We start from the raw sequence: 14,330 nt of genomic DNA on the forward strand, positions 1-14,330 counted from the left end.
GTGTCTGTGTGTGTGTGTGCATGTCTGTGTGGGTGTGCGTGTGTGTGGGTGTGCATGTCTGTGTCTGTGTGTGTGTGTGTGTCTGTGTGTGTGTGTATGTGTGTGTGTGTCTGTGTGTGAGAGTGTGTGTGAGTGTGAATGTGTGTGTGTGTCTGTGTGTGTGAGTGTATGTGTGTGTGTCTGTGTGTGTGCGTGTGAGTGTATGTGTGTGTGTGTGAGTGTGTGTGTGTGTGTGTGCGTCTGCGTGTGTGTGTGCATGTGAGTGTGTGTGTGTGTGTTTGTGTGTGTGTGTGTGTGTGTGTGTGTCTGTGTGAGTGTGTGAGAGTGTATTTGTGTGTGTCTGTGTGTGTATGCGTGTGTGTATATGTGTGTGTGTCTGTGTGTGTGTGAGTGTATGTGTGTGTGTCTGTGTGTGTGCGTAAGTGTATGTGTGTGTGTGTGTGTGTGTGTGTGAGTGTGTGTGTGTGTGTGTGTCTGTGTGTGTGTGTGTGTGTGTCTGTATATGTGTGTGTGTCTGTGTGTGTGTGCGTGTGAGTGTATGTGTGTGTGTGTGTGTGTGAGTGTGTGTGTGTGAATGTGTGTGTGTCTGTGTGTGTATGCGTGTGAGTGTATATCTGCTGGTCTGTGACTGCACCTGCCTCATGTATGAGTACATTCTGTGCGTATATTTTTGATTGTGCATATACCTCAGTTTTGCTAATGAAACGTTCACATGTCCTTGTGAACGTATGTCACTTCGCTGAGGTTTGGGGACTGTGATCACTCTCTAACACTGTTGGAGAGCTATAATAATGTATGAGTCAATTATGGGGGTATTTCTGTACTTGTTAATACACCTCTCCACAGTGGTTTGTTTTAATAAATGTGTTCACCAGAAAAACCACCTTATGTCCTGAAAAACATATTTTTCTTCTTGTTTTTGGAGCACACGTGGGGTGGGTACTGAATGAGGCGTGGTAATCCTTTCAAAATTTCAACTGATCTGTTTATTCACTGACTGATGAACACATATCTCTCTTGGTCTCAGCCTTGTTGCTGTTTGCCCTATATTTTGAGTCATAAAGTGAGAATGCGTTCACTCAGTTTTCAATGGGTTTGAGTTAAGGCATCAATCTACATACCATTCTGTATTGAGACCTACAACAATACAACATTCAGGAAAATGCTTATTGACTAGTAGGCCATTTCTTTTCTCTCATCTTTGAGCACTAGTCTTTCGCTCTCAAACCTCTCACCATTTTGCCGGTCCTACTAACTACATTATGGAGGCCCTTGTGTTATAGAGTCGTCGAGTCATAAGGGTGTACCGCATGGAGACAGGCCCTTCGGCCCAACTAGCCCATGCTGCCCTGTTTTCAAAATTAAACTAGTCCCATTTGCCTGTGTTTGGTCCAAATCCCTCCGCACTTATCCCATCATGGACCTGTCCAAACGTTTCTTCAATGACAAAATTGTACTCGCTTCCAACACAGCCTCTGGCAGCCCGTTCCAGACCCTCACCACCCTCTGTTTGAAAACGTTCCACCTCAGGACCCTTTTTCTCCCCTCTTACCTTAAACCTTTGCCCGTCTAGTTTTAGACTCCCCTACCATGGAGAAAAGCTGTTGGCTATCTACCTTATCAACGTCTGTCATGATTTTATAGTGCTAATATAAACCAGTCAGCAGTGTAACAGATAATGTAAATAGTCTGAACTGGAGGGTGGGAGAGACATGATTGAAGCCAGGGCTGGAGGAATGTAAATGGGGTGAACAAAGAATTTCAATTGCTTTACCGTGCCTATATCCAGATTTATGGGAATTGGCCTGATTGAAACTGATATCAGATATGGAGGGACTGTCTTATGAGGAGAAATTGAGAAAATTGGTCCTGAACTCATTGGAATGTAAAAGAACAAGGAGTGACCTCATTGGAATATGCAAGATTCTTAGGGGACTTGACAGGGCAGGTACAGGATTGTTGTTTCCCCTTGTGAGAGAGTCTAGAACCAGAGGACACAACTTCAGAGTATAGGGTCACACATTTAGAACAAAATTTGTTCTCTCAAATGATAGTGAATCAGTGAAATTCTTTACTGCAGAGGGCTCTCGAGACTGGGTGTTAAGTACATATTTAAAAGTTTTTTATTCATTTATATGCTGGCTAGGCGAGCATTTATTACCCATCCCAGAGGGCAGTTAAGCATCAACTACATTGCTGTGGGTCTGGAGTCACATGTAGGCCAGACCAGGTAAGGATGGCAGGTTCCTTCCTTAAAGGACGTTAGTGAACCAGATGGGTTTTTCCCAACAATCAGCAATGGATTCATGCTTTAGCCTTTAAATAAACAAAAATCTGGAAGTCAAATTCAAACACCTGTGACAATAGGATTTGAACCTAGGTCTCCAGGATATTTCTTATGTCTCAGGATTAACAACCCAGTGATAATACCATTAGGCCATCCCCTCCTAATATTCAATGGTGAGAAAGAGATTTTTAATCAGTAGGGGAATCAAGGGTTATGGGGAAAAGGCAGGAAAGTGGAGTTTGAGGGTGATCACATCAGCCATGATCTCATTGAATGATGGAGAAGACTTGATGGGCTGAAAGGCTTACTTCTGCTCCTATGTTACATGATCTTAAATTAGAGCAGAGAAGATTTGCCAACCAGATCAATGTGAAAGGGACTGGTACAAACCAAGTCAGGTATGGAAGGTAGACCAGACCCTGGTAGCAAAGCCCCTTCCATGGTGACCCCAATCCCAAAACCCAGAAGTTCTGGGATTCGAGTCCCAACTGAGGACTTGACAATAAAGGAAGGTACTTTTGGAACATGGCCAGGCAGGTTGAGAATAAACCTGTAAATCCTTCAATCAGTGGGGGGTAAGAGTGGGAGGTTCCTGGTTACCTGTGTGACGGAAAGGTTCCTCTCCCATGATCGATCTGGACTATGTATAAAAAAGTACGCAATACAACAGCACATCCTTCATGATCTATAACATGACACACACTGTTGGCCTCAGCTATCTTGGCTTGCTACTCTTACGCTCCAAATGGACAAACCTAAAGTTCTTTTCGGCCCCTGCACCCACACAGATTCGAACGGAACATCTCCAATAAACACCATGCATGGACCTCACCCAACCAATCACAAGCGAACAATATTAACTGCCATGTAAGCAAACAGTTATTCTTGGCAAAATATCATGCCACAATCAATAAAGAGATTACTGATGGTGTGGTGTATGTGGTCGACTACAGCTGGAGTTACTGGGAACAGCTGCACCTCAGCAAGGACACATTAGCTTTGGAAGGATTGCAGTGTAGATCTCCCAGGGTTCTGATGTGTCAAAGTTAAATGTTGTCACTCCCTAACTGCTGATTAATTGCAGCATCTTCAGTGTTTTGCCAGAATGATAGCTAGACTTCAAAGGCCAAATTACTGATTTATTTTTATTGGATTGTAGAATGCAGGCATCGGACTAGTATTTGTTGTCTATCCTGGGCAAGGTGCTGGTGAGCCACCTGTTGAACTGCTGTGGTCCATGGAGTGTACCTATGCTCACGGTCTCTTTAGGGACGGGTTTCCTGATGTTTAAGTTGACCAGCTGGCTGGTCCATTGGATTCCATTTGTATGGGTTGGCTATAATTAAACAACCCATGGCTCAGTGGTTAGCATGCTGCCTCACAGCGTCACGGACCTGGGTTCGATTCCACCCTTGGGTGACTGTCTGTGTAGAGTTTGCACATTCTCCCCGTGTCTGCGTGGGTTTCCTCCGGGTGCTCCAGTTTCCTCCCACAATCCAAAGATGTGCAGGTTAGGTGGATTGGCCATGCTAAATTGCCTGTAGTTTCAGGGATGTGTAGATTAGGGGCATGGGTCTGGGTGGGATGCTCTGTGTTTCGGTGCGGACTTGTTGGGCCGAAGGGCCTGTTTCCACACTGTAGGGGTTCTATGATGATAACTTTCTAGGATGCTTGAGAGTCAATAGACAAAAGGGAATGGGTGAGGCAGATAGAAAGACATTATTTCTGATGGTTGGTGAGTTTTAGAATCATGGATTCTGGAATCTATAGAATCCCTCCAGAGTGCCTCATCAATTCTGCACTGACCCTTAATATTTCACCCCAACACAACTCCCACCCTGTCCCAGTAACCCCACATTGACACGGCTAACCCACCCAGCCTGCACATCCCTAGAAATTATGGGGCAATTTACCTGGCCAATCCACCTTAACCTGTACATCTTTGGATTGTGGGAGGAAACCCATGCAGACACGGGGAGAATGTGCAAACTCCACACAGTCGCCCAAGGGTGGAATCGAACCCAGGTCACTGTGAGGCAGCAGGGCTAACCACTGTGCCACTCTAGGTACAATCACTGCCAATGCTCCTTCTCTGTACCCATGAAGGTTTTGCCATTTTGACTATTTCTCCAATTCCCTTTCTGAAAATTATTATTGATTTTGCTTCCACCACTCATTCAGGGAGCAAATAAGGTGACTATTATTGGACAAGGTTCTACAGTGAAGAAGAGATAGTAAGAACTGCCGATGTTGGAGTGAGGGATAACACAGTGTGGAGCTGGAGGAACTGCCTGGTTCGCTGTGTTCCTCCAGCTCCACACTGTGTTATCTCTACGTTGAAGAAAGTTCATGGAAAAAGGCTTTGTAAAGACAACATTGAGGGAATGTAGCAGTCTTTGTGAGCTGCAGGGAGGTTAGAAATTAAAATGTCACTTACTCATCCTCGTCCTCTTCGTCATGTTCCGGGTCATTAACCCACAATGTACAGCAGGCATTTTTAGAAACTTTGTCCGACCAGCAACAAGTCATTGTCGTGAGGTAATCAACTGTACACCACAAATCTTCATCTCCTGTTCCAAAAGAGAGTGGGAAACAAAGGGGGTTGTAAATTTACTTCACGGGCTAGGAATCTCACCCCGCCAATCCAAGAAATTAACTCACACATAAATGTTGAGCTGTGAGGAGACAGGGATGCCAGATCTTCTTCCACACGGCAAGGGCACCCCATACAGAGATGGGAAAGATTGAGCCACTACCAGTACAAAGGTAAGTAACAACCTGGGCTGGCAAGGACGAAATCATGGATCTTGAAGATGATGAGAGGATGCAATCACCGCATGGACTGCAGTAGTTCAGTGCAGAGGCTCATCATCACCTTCTCAGGACCAAGCGACTCTTAGAGTTACCAAGAATTTGCAGATGAAGACAGGTCCAGCTGATCAGTGCTGGTTTCAATGCACAAGCCTTTTCCCATGTTATTTTATAGAGCCTACTCAGCATAGGTTCATAGAGCCATAGAGCTGTACAGCACGGAAACATATCCTTCAATCCAACTCATCCACGCTGACCAGATTTCCTAAATTAATCTAGTCCCATTTGCCAGCATTTGGCTCATATCCCTCTAAACCCTTCCTATTCATATACCCATCCAGGTGCCTTTTAAATGCTGTAATTGTACCAGCCTCCACCACTTCCTCTGGCAGCTCATTCCATACACGCACCACCCTCTGTGTGAAAAAGATGTCCCTTTAAAATCTTACCTTAAACTATGCGCTCTAGTTCTGGACTTCCTAACCCTAGGAAAAAAACTTTGGCTATTCACCCTAACCATGCCCCTCGTGATTTTATAAACCTTTACAAGGTCACCCATCAGCCTCCGCTGCTGTAGGGAAAATAAACCCAGCCTATTCAGCTGTTGATTCCTTTCTCCCTCGTACTTATCTAGATTTCAGTAAAATGCATTGGTGCCATTCACCTCAAGGAAGCATTGGTAATGGAGTGGGCAGCGTCCCTGACCCCGATCCTGGGTTCAAGTCTGACTCAGGACTTTGAGGTGGCCAAGAAAGGTCTTCCAAAGCACCTACAACAGGCAGTAAGAGTGGGAGTATCTTCTTCTGTTGATGTGGAGTGCTGGCCCTCAAGTTACAGCCTGTCAGTGAGGGATTAGTAATCCCTTCCATGAAACACAGCCATGGAAACAAGTGTAAGTATAAGCACTGTTCGACTTTGCATGCGAAAAGGAAAATGACCTTGACCACTCCTTATTGGAGTGTGTTCCATTTCTAACCATTCTCTAGGTAAAGATATTTCTCCTGCTCACATGTCCACTTGTCTGTCCTCGACCTGCTTGCTTCAGTGAATCACAGGGGAGGAACAACATTGTCTTCAGACTAGGTACTTTACAACCTTCTGGACTTAATATTAAGAGTTCAACCCCTTCAGATTGTGAACCCACTCCCTTTCCTTCCCTTTCATTTAGCTTTACTTGTTACATCATCTGTTACTATGTTCTCTCTCCCTTGCCCAGTGGGATTGCCTGTTCTTTCCAGTCCAGAACAATTGATCTGCCATTCTCACGTTCCGATCACTTAATCTGAACTAGAAACATCCTTTCTCCTGCAGCACTCCAACCAACACCCCCCAACTATTGCATAAATATTGCCCCCCGACACACTTCACTTCAGCTCTGATGAGGAGTCACCTGGCCTCGAAATGTTAGTCGCTCTCTCTCCATGGATGCTACCTGACCTACTGCGATTTCTAGCATTTTTTGTATTCAGTTTCTCCTGACCCTATTGCATTTATCAAAGATACTTCAGTCCCCAGCTTTGATCTCACCCACGAGCTGAAACATCTCCTCAGCGGCTATCCTGTCAACGCATTTTAATATCATATCTCTTCATTATAGATTATAATCATTAAAATTGCTGTGGCTTTAATAGTTTCAACTGCAGCGTGACATAATCTGCAAAACATAACGACATTTTCATAAGCAAACAAGTAGACAGGGAAAGCATTTTTCTTACATACCGCTGTGGCATCCTAGTCCTGATGTCCATAAGAAGGTGGTGAGGACAATAAACACTTGAATTCGAAATCCTTTCATCCTTTGACAATGCTGCGAAAACAAAAAGGAAAGGGCTCAGAAAAGATTTACGAGGATGTTGCCGGGGTTGGAGGGTTTGAGCTATAGGGAGAGGCTGAATAGGCTGGGGCTATTTTCCCTGGAGTGTCGGAGGCTAAACCTTATAGAGGTTTATAAAGTCATGAGGGGCATGGATAGGGTGAATAACCAAGGTCGCTTTCCCAGGGGAGGGGAGTTCAAAACTAGAGGCACAGGTTTAAGTGAGGGGGGAAAGATTTAAAAGGGACCTACGAGGCTACTTTTTCACACAGAGGGTGTTGTGTGTATGGTATGAGCTGCCAGAGTAGGTAACGGAGGCTGGTACAATTACAACATTTAAAAGGGTACATGAATAGGAAGGGTTTAGAGGGATATGGGACAAATGCTGGCAAATGGGACTAGATTAATTTAGGATATCTGGTTGGCGTGGACGAGTAGGACTGAAGGGTCTGTTTCCATGCTGTACATCTCTATGATGCTACAACAAAACTGATTATCCTTTCTTATAACATATTTGTTCAGTCTAAGAAATATAAGGATTAAGATCACATTTCCTCTGTGGTTATCACATACACAAACCTGGGCCAGCGTGGCCCCACCCAGACTAAGGAGGAAGACATTATCATGGATGTAATGATACTGACTCATTACTCCAGAGTCCCAGGTTAATGTTGTGGGAATGTGGGTTCATATCCCACCCTGCTAGCTAGTGGGATATGAATCCAATGAATAAATTTAGCGTATGAAGTTAGACTCATTATTTGTGACCCTGATAAGTATTATTGGTTGTTGTAAAAACAACACAAAAGAGTAAACAAAAGCAGGAGAATGGACGGAGATTTGTGCTCACTGATGTTGTGCTTCGTTTTTAAAGATTCTTTTGTGAGCATTAGACACAGACGTCACTGGTGAGGCCAGCATTGGTTACTCATCCTCAGTCACAAATGGTTACTCAACAGCAAGTGGTCATCAATGGACATTGAGGACAGTGATGCAGGGCAACAGATGAATGTGAGGAGAACAGACGAGTAACCTTCTTTGACAACAAGGTGCAGGGCTGGATGAACACAGCAGGCCAAGCAGCATCATAGGAGCAGAGAGGCTGACGTTTCGGGCCTAGACCCTTCATCAGAAAAGGGGGAGGGGAAGGGGGTTTTGAAATAAATAGGGAGAGAGTGGGAGGCGGATAGAAGAGGGATAGAGGAGAGGATAGGTGGAGAGGAAACAAACAGGTCGAAGAGGCGGGGATGGGGCCAGGAAAGGTGAGTGTAGGTAGGGAGTTAGGAAGGGGATAGGTCAGTCCAGGGAGGACGGACAGGTCAAGGGGGCGGGATGAGGTTGGTCGGTAGGAGATGGAGGTGTGGCTTGAGGTGGGAGGAGGGGATAGGTGGGAGGAAGAACAGGTTAGGGAGGCAGGGACGAGTTGGACTGGTTTTGGGATGCGGTGGGGGGAGGGGAGATTTTGAAACTTGTGAAATCCACATTGATACCATTGGGCTGCAGGGTTCCCAAGCGGAATATGAGTTGCTGTTCCTGCAACCTTCGGGTGGCATCGTTGTGGCACTGCAGGAGGCCCAGGATGGACATGTCGTCTGAGGAATGGGAGGGGGAGTTGAAATGGTTCGCGACCGGGAGGTGCAGTTGTTTGTTGCGAACCGAGCGTAAGTGTTCTGCAAAGCGGTCCCCGAGTCTCCGCTTGGTTTCCCCGATGTAGAGGAAGCCACACCGGGTACAGCGGATGCAGTATACCACATTGGCAGATGTGCAGGTGAACATCTGCTTGATGTGGAAAGTCTTCTTGGGGCCTGGGATGGGGGTGAGGGAGGAGGTGTGGGGGCAGGTGTAGCACTTCCTGCGGTTGCAGGGAAAAGTGCCAGGTGTGGTGGAGCTGGAGGGGAGTGTGGAGCGGACAAGGGAGTCACGGAGAGAGTTGTCCCTCCGGAAAGCAGATAAAGGTGGGGAGGGAAAGATGTCTTTGGTGGTGGGGTCGGATTGCAGATGGCGGAAGTGTCGGAGGATGATGCGTTGGATCCGGAGGTTGGTGGGGTGGTACGTGAGGACGAGGGGGATTCTTTTTTGGTTTTTATTGCGTGGACGGGGTGTGAGGGATGAGGTGCGGGAGATGTGGGAGACACGGTTGAGGGCGTTCTCGACCACCGAGGAGGGGAAGTTACGGTCCTTGAAAAACGAGGACAACTGAGATGTACGGGAGTGGAATGCCTCATCCTGGGAGCAGATGCGGCGGAGGCGAAGGAATTGGGAATAGGGGATAGCATTTTTGCAGGAAGGTGGGTGGGAGGAGGAGTATTCTAGGTAGCTGTGGGAGTCGGGGGGCTTGAAATGAATATCGGTTTCGAGGTGGTTGCCCGATATGGAGACAGAGAGGTCCAGGAAGGGGAGAGAGGTGTTAGAGATGGTCCAGGTAAATTTAAGGTTGGGGTGGAAGGTGTTAGTGAAGTGTATGAACTGTTCGAGCTCCTCGTGGGAGCACGAGGCGGCACCGATACAGTCATCAATGTAACGGAGGAAGAGGTGGGGTTTAGGGCCGGTGTAGGTACGGAAGAGGGATTGTTCCACGTAACCTACAAAGAGGCAGGCGTAGCTTGGGCCCATGCGGGTACCCATGGCTACCCCCTTTGTCTGTAGGAAGTGGGAGGAATTGAAAGACCTTCTTTGTAACCTTCTTTGTTGGCCTGGATGGACACCAGGTTTGTAACTGCATGAGACCAAACATCACAAGGTTTCTGTACTGGAGTTGACCAACAAGTATGAAGCTACTGGTCAGAGATACTTAGCCGCAGAAATAGTTGAAAAGTTGAACTCAGGTAAACCTGGTCATTTGTGGGATGGGATCAGGAAAAGGAACACCTGATTGATCACAGAATCCCTACAGTGTGGAAGCAAGACATTCAGCCCATCAAGTCCACAGTGACCCTCCGAACAGCATCCCACCCAGACCCATGGTGTCCCTGTAGTCCTGCATTTCTGACAGCTAACCCACCTAGCCTGGATGCTATGGGGCAATTTAGCATGGCCAATCCACCCAAACCTGCATATCCCTGAACACTATGGGGTACTATCCCATGGTCAATCCACCCAAACCTGCACATCTTTGGACTATGGGAGGAAACTGGAGCACCCGGATGAAACCTGCACAAACACAGGGAGAACACGGGAGAAAGGGTGGCACAGTGGCTCAGTGGTTAGCTCTGCTGCCTCACAGCACCAGGGGTTCGATTCCAGCCTCGGGCGACTGACTGTGTGGAGTTTGCACATTCTCCCCGTGTTTGCATGGGTTTCCTCCAGGTGCTCCGGTTTCCTCCCACAGTCCAAAGACGTGCAGGTTAGGGTGGATTGGCCGTGTTAAATTGCCCATAGTGTTCAGGGATGTGTAGCTTAGGTGGGTTATAGTGGAATAGGTCTGGATGGAATGGTCTGAGCGTCAGTGTGGACTTGTTGGGTGGAAGTGTCTGTTTCCACACTGTAGGGATTCTAAAAAAAATATGTGCAGACTCCACACAGACAGTCGCTTGAGGCTGGAATAGTAGACCAGCTTGGTACTCTATTGTACAAAGTGATTATGGTGTGGCTTTGAGACACACTGTAGGAATGTAAATGTTTGCTATAAATAAAGACCTGATTTCAGTCTCATACTGCAATGTTACTCCAAACTTTATTTCACACCTCACTTACCAGAGCCGCAGAGCTGATAAAGCATGGCAAACAGGAACTCTTGCGAAAATAGACTGGTCATTTGACTGTTGTATCTAACATTTAGCACAGCAAACTAAGCCTTGGCTTTGATGTAGTGAGCAAACACCATACAGGATCATACCTAATCAGCTTTATTCTGTTCTTAATTTGGGACTGGTTAGCTCCGTGCTATTGAAACCTCAACTCAAGCCAAAGGCACACCTTTAAGATTGTCCACTACATTCACCATCTCATCCTAAGTCTCACTCCTGTCTATCTCTGTAATTTCCTCCAACCCTATGACTCTGAAATTTCTACAACTCTTCAATTCTTGCTTCTTGCACCTTCCTGATTTTAACCCTCCCCCCCCACTCCCGCCACCACCACCACCACCATTATTGGCCAAGCCTTCAGCTGCCTTGATCTTAAGTTCTGGAATTCCAACACCTCTCCGCCTCTCTCTCTTCAATAAAGAAACTTCTTAGAGATCTTTGAGGAAGGCTTTGGTCACCTGTCTGCTATCGCTTCATGTGGTTTGGTGTCTAATACTCTCTGATGACTCTATTGTGAAATGGTTCTGGTATGTTTTTCTACATTAAAGGCTTTGTGTAAGTTCCTATAGGTGGATCACGCTACATCAATAAAGACAATTATGTTAAAGTGCCAGAACACTCACAGGTTTGTCATGGTGCTCTGTTGCTCAATGACAGGGTTAGACTTTTCATTCATTGAGGGAATATCTGGTTTTTCCAAGGGTCCTATCCTTCCTCCATTCTTCCATGCAGCAATAAATACAAGCTTCAGTCTACCAGCAACACAATGTCAATTGTCAAACAAAGGCCAAGAGGAAGATGTGAAAGTATTGCTGGAACAACGATGACGCAGCCCATGTTCAAAGGCAGCAAGACCTATAACCAGGCTTGGGCTGAAAAGTAACATTCACGCAATGATCATCTCCAATAAGAGACAATCCAACCATCATCTCTTGACATTTAGTGTTGTTGCCGTCACTGAATTCCCTACCACAAACATCCTGGACGTTATCATACAAAATGAACTGAGCTAACCATATAAATACTGTGGCTACAAGAGCAGGTCAGGTGTTAGGAATACTGCAGCAAGTAAGTCGCCCCCTCACTCCCTAAAACCTGTCCACCATCAACAAGGCACAAGTCAGGAGTGTGATAGAATACTCCCCACTTGCCTGGATGAGTACAGCTCCAACAACACTCAAGAAGCTTGACACCACCTAAAAGAAAACAGCCCACTTGATTGGCACCACATTTGCAAGCATTCACTTCCTCCTCCATCGATGCTCAGTGTCGATGGTGTGCGCCATCTACAAGATGCACTGCAGAAATTCACCAAGGCTCCTTAGACAGAACCTTTCTGACCCACAACCACTTACGTCCAGAAAGATAATTGTAGCACATACGTGGGAGCTACAGTACTATACAGGTTTCTCTCTAAGGCACTCACCATCCTGACTTGGAAATATATCACTGTTCCTTCACTGTCACTGGGTCAAAATGCTGGAATTCCTTCCCTAAGGGCATTGTGGGTCAACTTACAGCAAATGGACTGCAATGGTTCAAGAAGGCAGCTCTCCACCGCCTTCTCCAGGGGAAGGAAAGACAGGCAATAAATGCTGGGCTCAGCCACTGATACTCACATCCCATGAATGAATAAATAAAAAACAGATGGAGCAGTTCTGAGGCCTCATTGTGTTATCATGGCAGGTTAGGAGTCTTATTCTGCATTTAACCTTTGCACTTGAGCATAGCATGCATGTTGTGTAGTGAAGCATTGAAAATGTGCACTGTGCTAACAGTCCAAGCTTTAGTTTTGTCAAGCCTAACATTCACATGTTGTACCTACACATAGATCCTAGGCCCATCTCACTATGTACATTGCCTTGTATAGTGATTGGAACCAGGGCCATGTTGAGATCCCTGATCAGGGAGCCCTGGCTGACAGACATAAACAGGAGATTCAGAGAGTGTCCTCATTTCTAGAGCCTGACTCTGAGCTGTCTGGTCACATCCCATGTACTGTGCACGTGTAAATAAAGGGTGATTTGGTTCCAGGATATCAGTCTCTGTGCAGTTACTTCACCTAGGAATGCTATTCAGTGTTCAATAGCAGAACGGAGTTCCCACCAGGATTCTGACCCAGCACCATTAAAGGAAGAATGATATATTTCTGCGTCAGGATGGTGAATGGCTTAGAGAGAAACTTGTATGGTACTGTAGTTCCCCTAGTAGATACAATTGTTTTTCTGACGTTAAGTGTTCATGGGTCTGGGATGTTCTGTCAAAGGAGCCTTGGTGAATTTCTGCAGTGCACCTTTGTAGATGGTGCACATTGTTGGCACTGAGCATCCTTGGTGGAGGAAGTGAATGCAGTGACAATCAAGTGGGCTGTTTGTTCTTGGATGATGTCAAGGTTCTTGAGTGTTGTTGGAGCTGCACTCAGTCTCTGAACCCCACATTCTGCTGTAAATCATATCACTAACACTAATATGTTCTCATCACTTTGTGAAATGCTTCCAACTTAATCCATTCCCACACAATAGCCGAGATAAGGATTTGGTATTCCAATGGAGCACCTAAGCCTAAATGTCTCCGTTTAAAATCAGATTGGTTTTCATCACCAATGAACACAAAACATGATATCAAATTCTTTCCTGCTGTTTGTTTACAAAATAAAGAAAGTGAAAGACAGCACATGACCCCTTTATCTATTTATCAATTCTCTCCACCTACAATGCTACACTTAACTTGCAAAGACTCGACTTTACAAAACTTGATAATCCGATAATGTCTTGTGGGCGTGTAGCCCACAGCACAAAGCTGAAAATTAGCACCAAAATGGAGGTTTCAGTTAGCTCTGGGCTGCTCAATTAGCAGCCAGACTTTTATTGCAGTGAAAACTGAGTTTGAGGTTGCATTTTATTGTTATTGCAGCAGAGAGACAATTTTAGTTTGTATTGGGTCATGCAATATCTGACCAACACAAGTTAAGAGGGGGCACAGACTCTTTAAATAAATTTGATTTAAAAAAACGCACAGAAGTTTAAATATAGATATCCGGTATGTTATACATTGTTTGCTTCTTAATAATCGCAAATTTAACGAGCAGACATAGTAATGAAGGAAACAAAAGCAGAAATCACTGGAAAAGCTCAGCAGGTCTGGCAGAATCTGTGGAAGGAAATCAGATTTAATATTTTGGGTCCAGTGACCATTCCTCAGAACTGGTGGCAGTAATGAAGGAAAGTTTACCTGAAACGTCAATTTTCCTGATTTTCTGAAGAAGGGTCCTGACCCGAAACATTAACTTTCCTGCTCCTCTGATGCTGCCTGGCCCACTGTGTTCCTCCAGCTCCACACTGTGTTATCTAAGTTAAGAAATGATTGTTTTACATTACCGGGTAATGTAATTTCACTGAAATCCCAAAATGGAACTGCACTCAAAGACAGTATGAGCTATTGTGCCTAGATTAATATCAATCTCTGATCCCCACACTCTGCTGTAAATCATATTACTAACACTAATATGTAACATTCATGTTTAGATTAGTTCTTGCTACAAGGGATAAATGATGAGGACAGGTTGAGAGATAGTAGGAACTGCAGATGCTGGAGAATCTGAGATAACAAGGTGTAGAGCTGGATGTACACAGCAGGCCAAGCAACATCAGAGGAGCAGGAAGGCTGACGTTTC

At 45.5% G+C, this 14,330-nt stretch overlaps 1 protein-coding gene across 1 annotated transcript in view; it reads right to left on the minus strand.

Annotated features, from left to right (window-relative positions):
- Window positions 1-14,330, minus strand: part of il2rb (interleukin 2 receptor, beta) — a 103,742-nt gene that overhangs the window by 27,922 nt on the left and 61,490 nt on the right. Inside the window, exons 4-5 of the mRNA XM_048617354.1 lie at window positions 6,818-6,905; window positions 4,725-4,857 (exon numbers count right to left, since the gene is read on the minus strand). Of these exons, the coding sequence (XP_048473311.1) occupies window positions 4,725-4,857; window positions 6,818-6,893 (209 nt within the window). The 5' untranslated portion in view covers window positions 6,894-6,905. The remainder of the gene's footprint in view (window positions 1-4,724; window positions 4,858-6,817; window positions 6,906-14,330) is intronic.

This window comes from Rhincodon typus, chromosome 37 (assembly GCF_021869965.1).
Source record: "Rhincodon typus isolate 14 chromosome 37, sRhiTyp1.1, whole genome shotgun sequence".
In the NCBI taxonomy this organism is placed as follows: Eukaryota; Metazoa; Chordata; class Chondrichthyes; order Orectolobiformes; family Rhincodontidae; genus Rhincodon; species Rhincodon typus.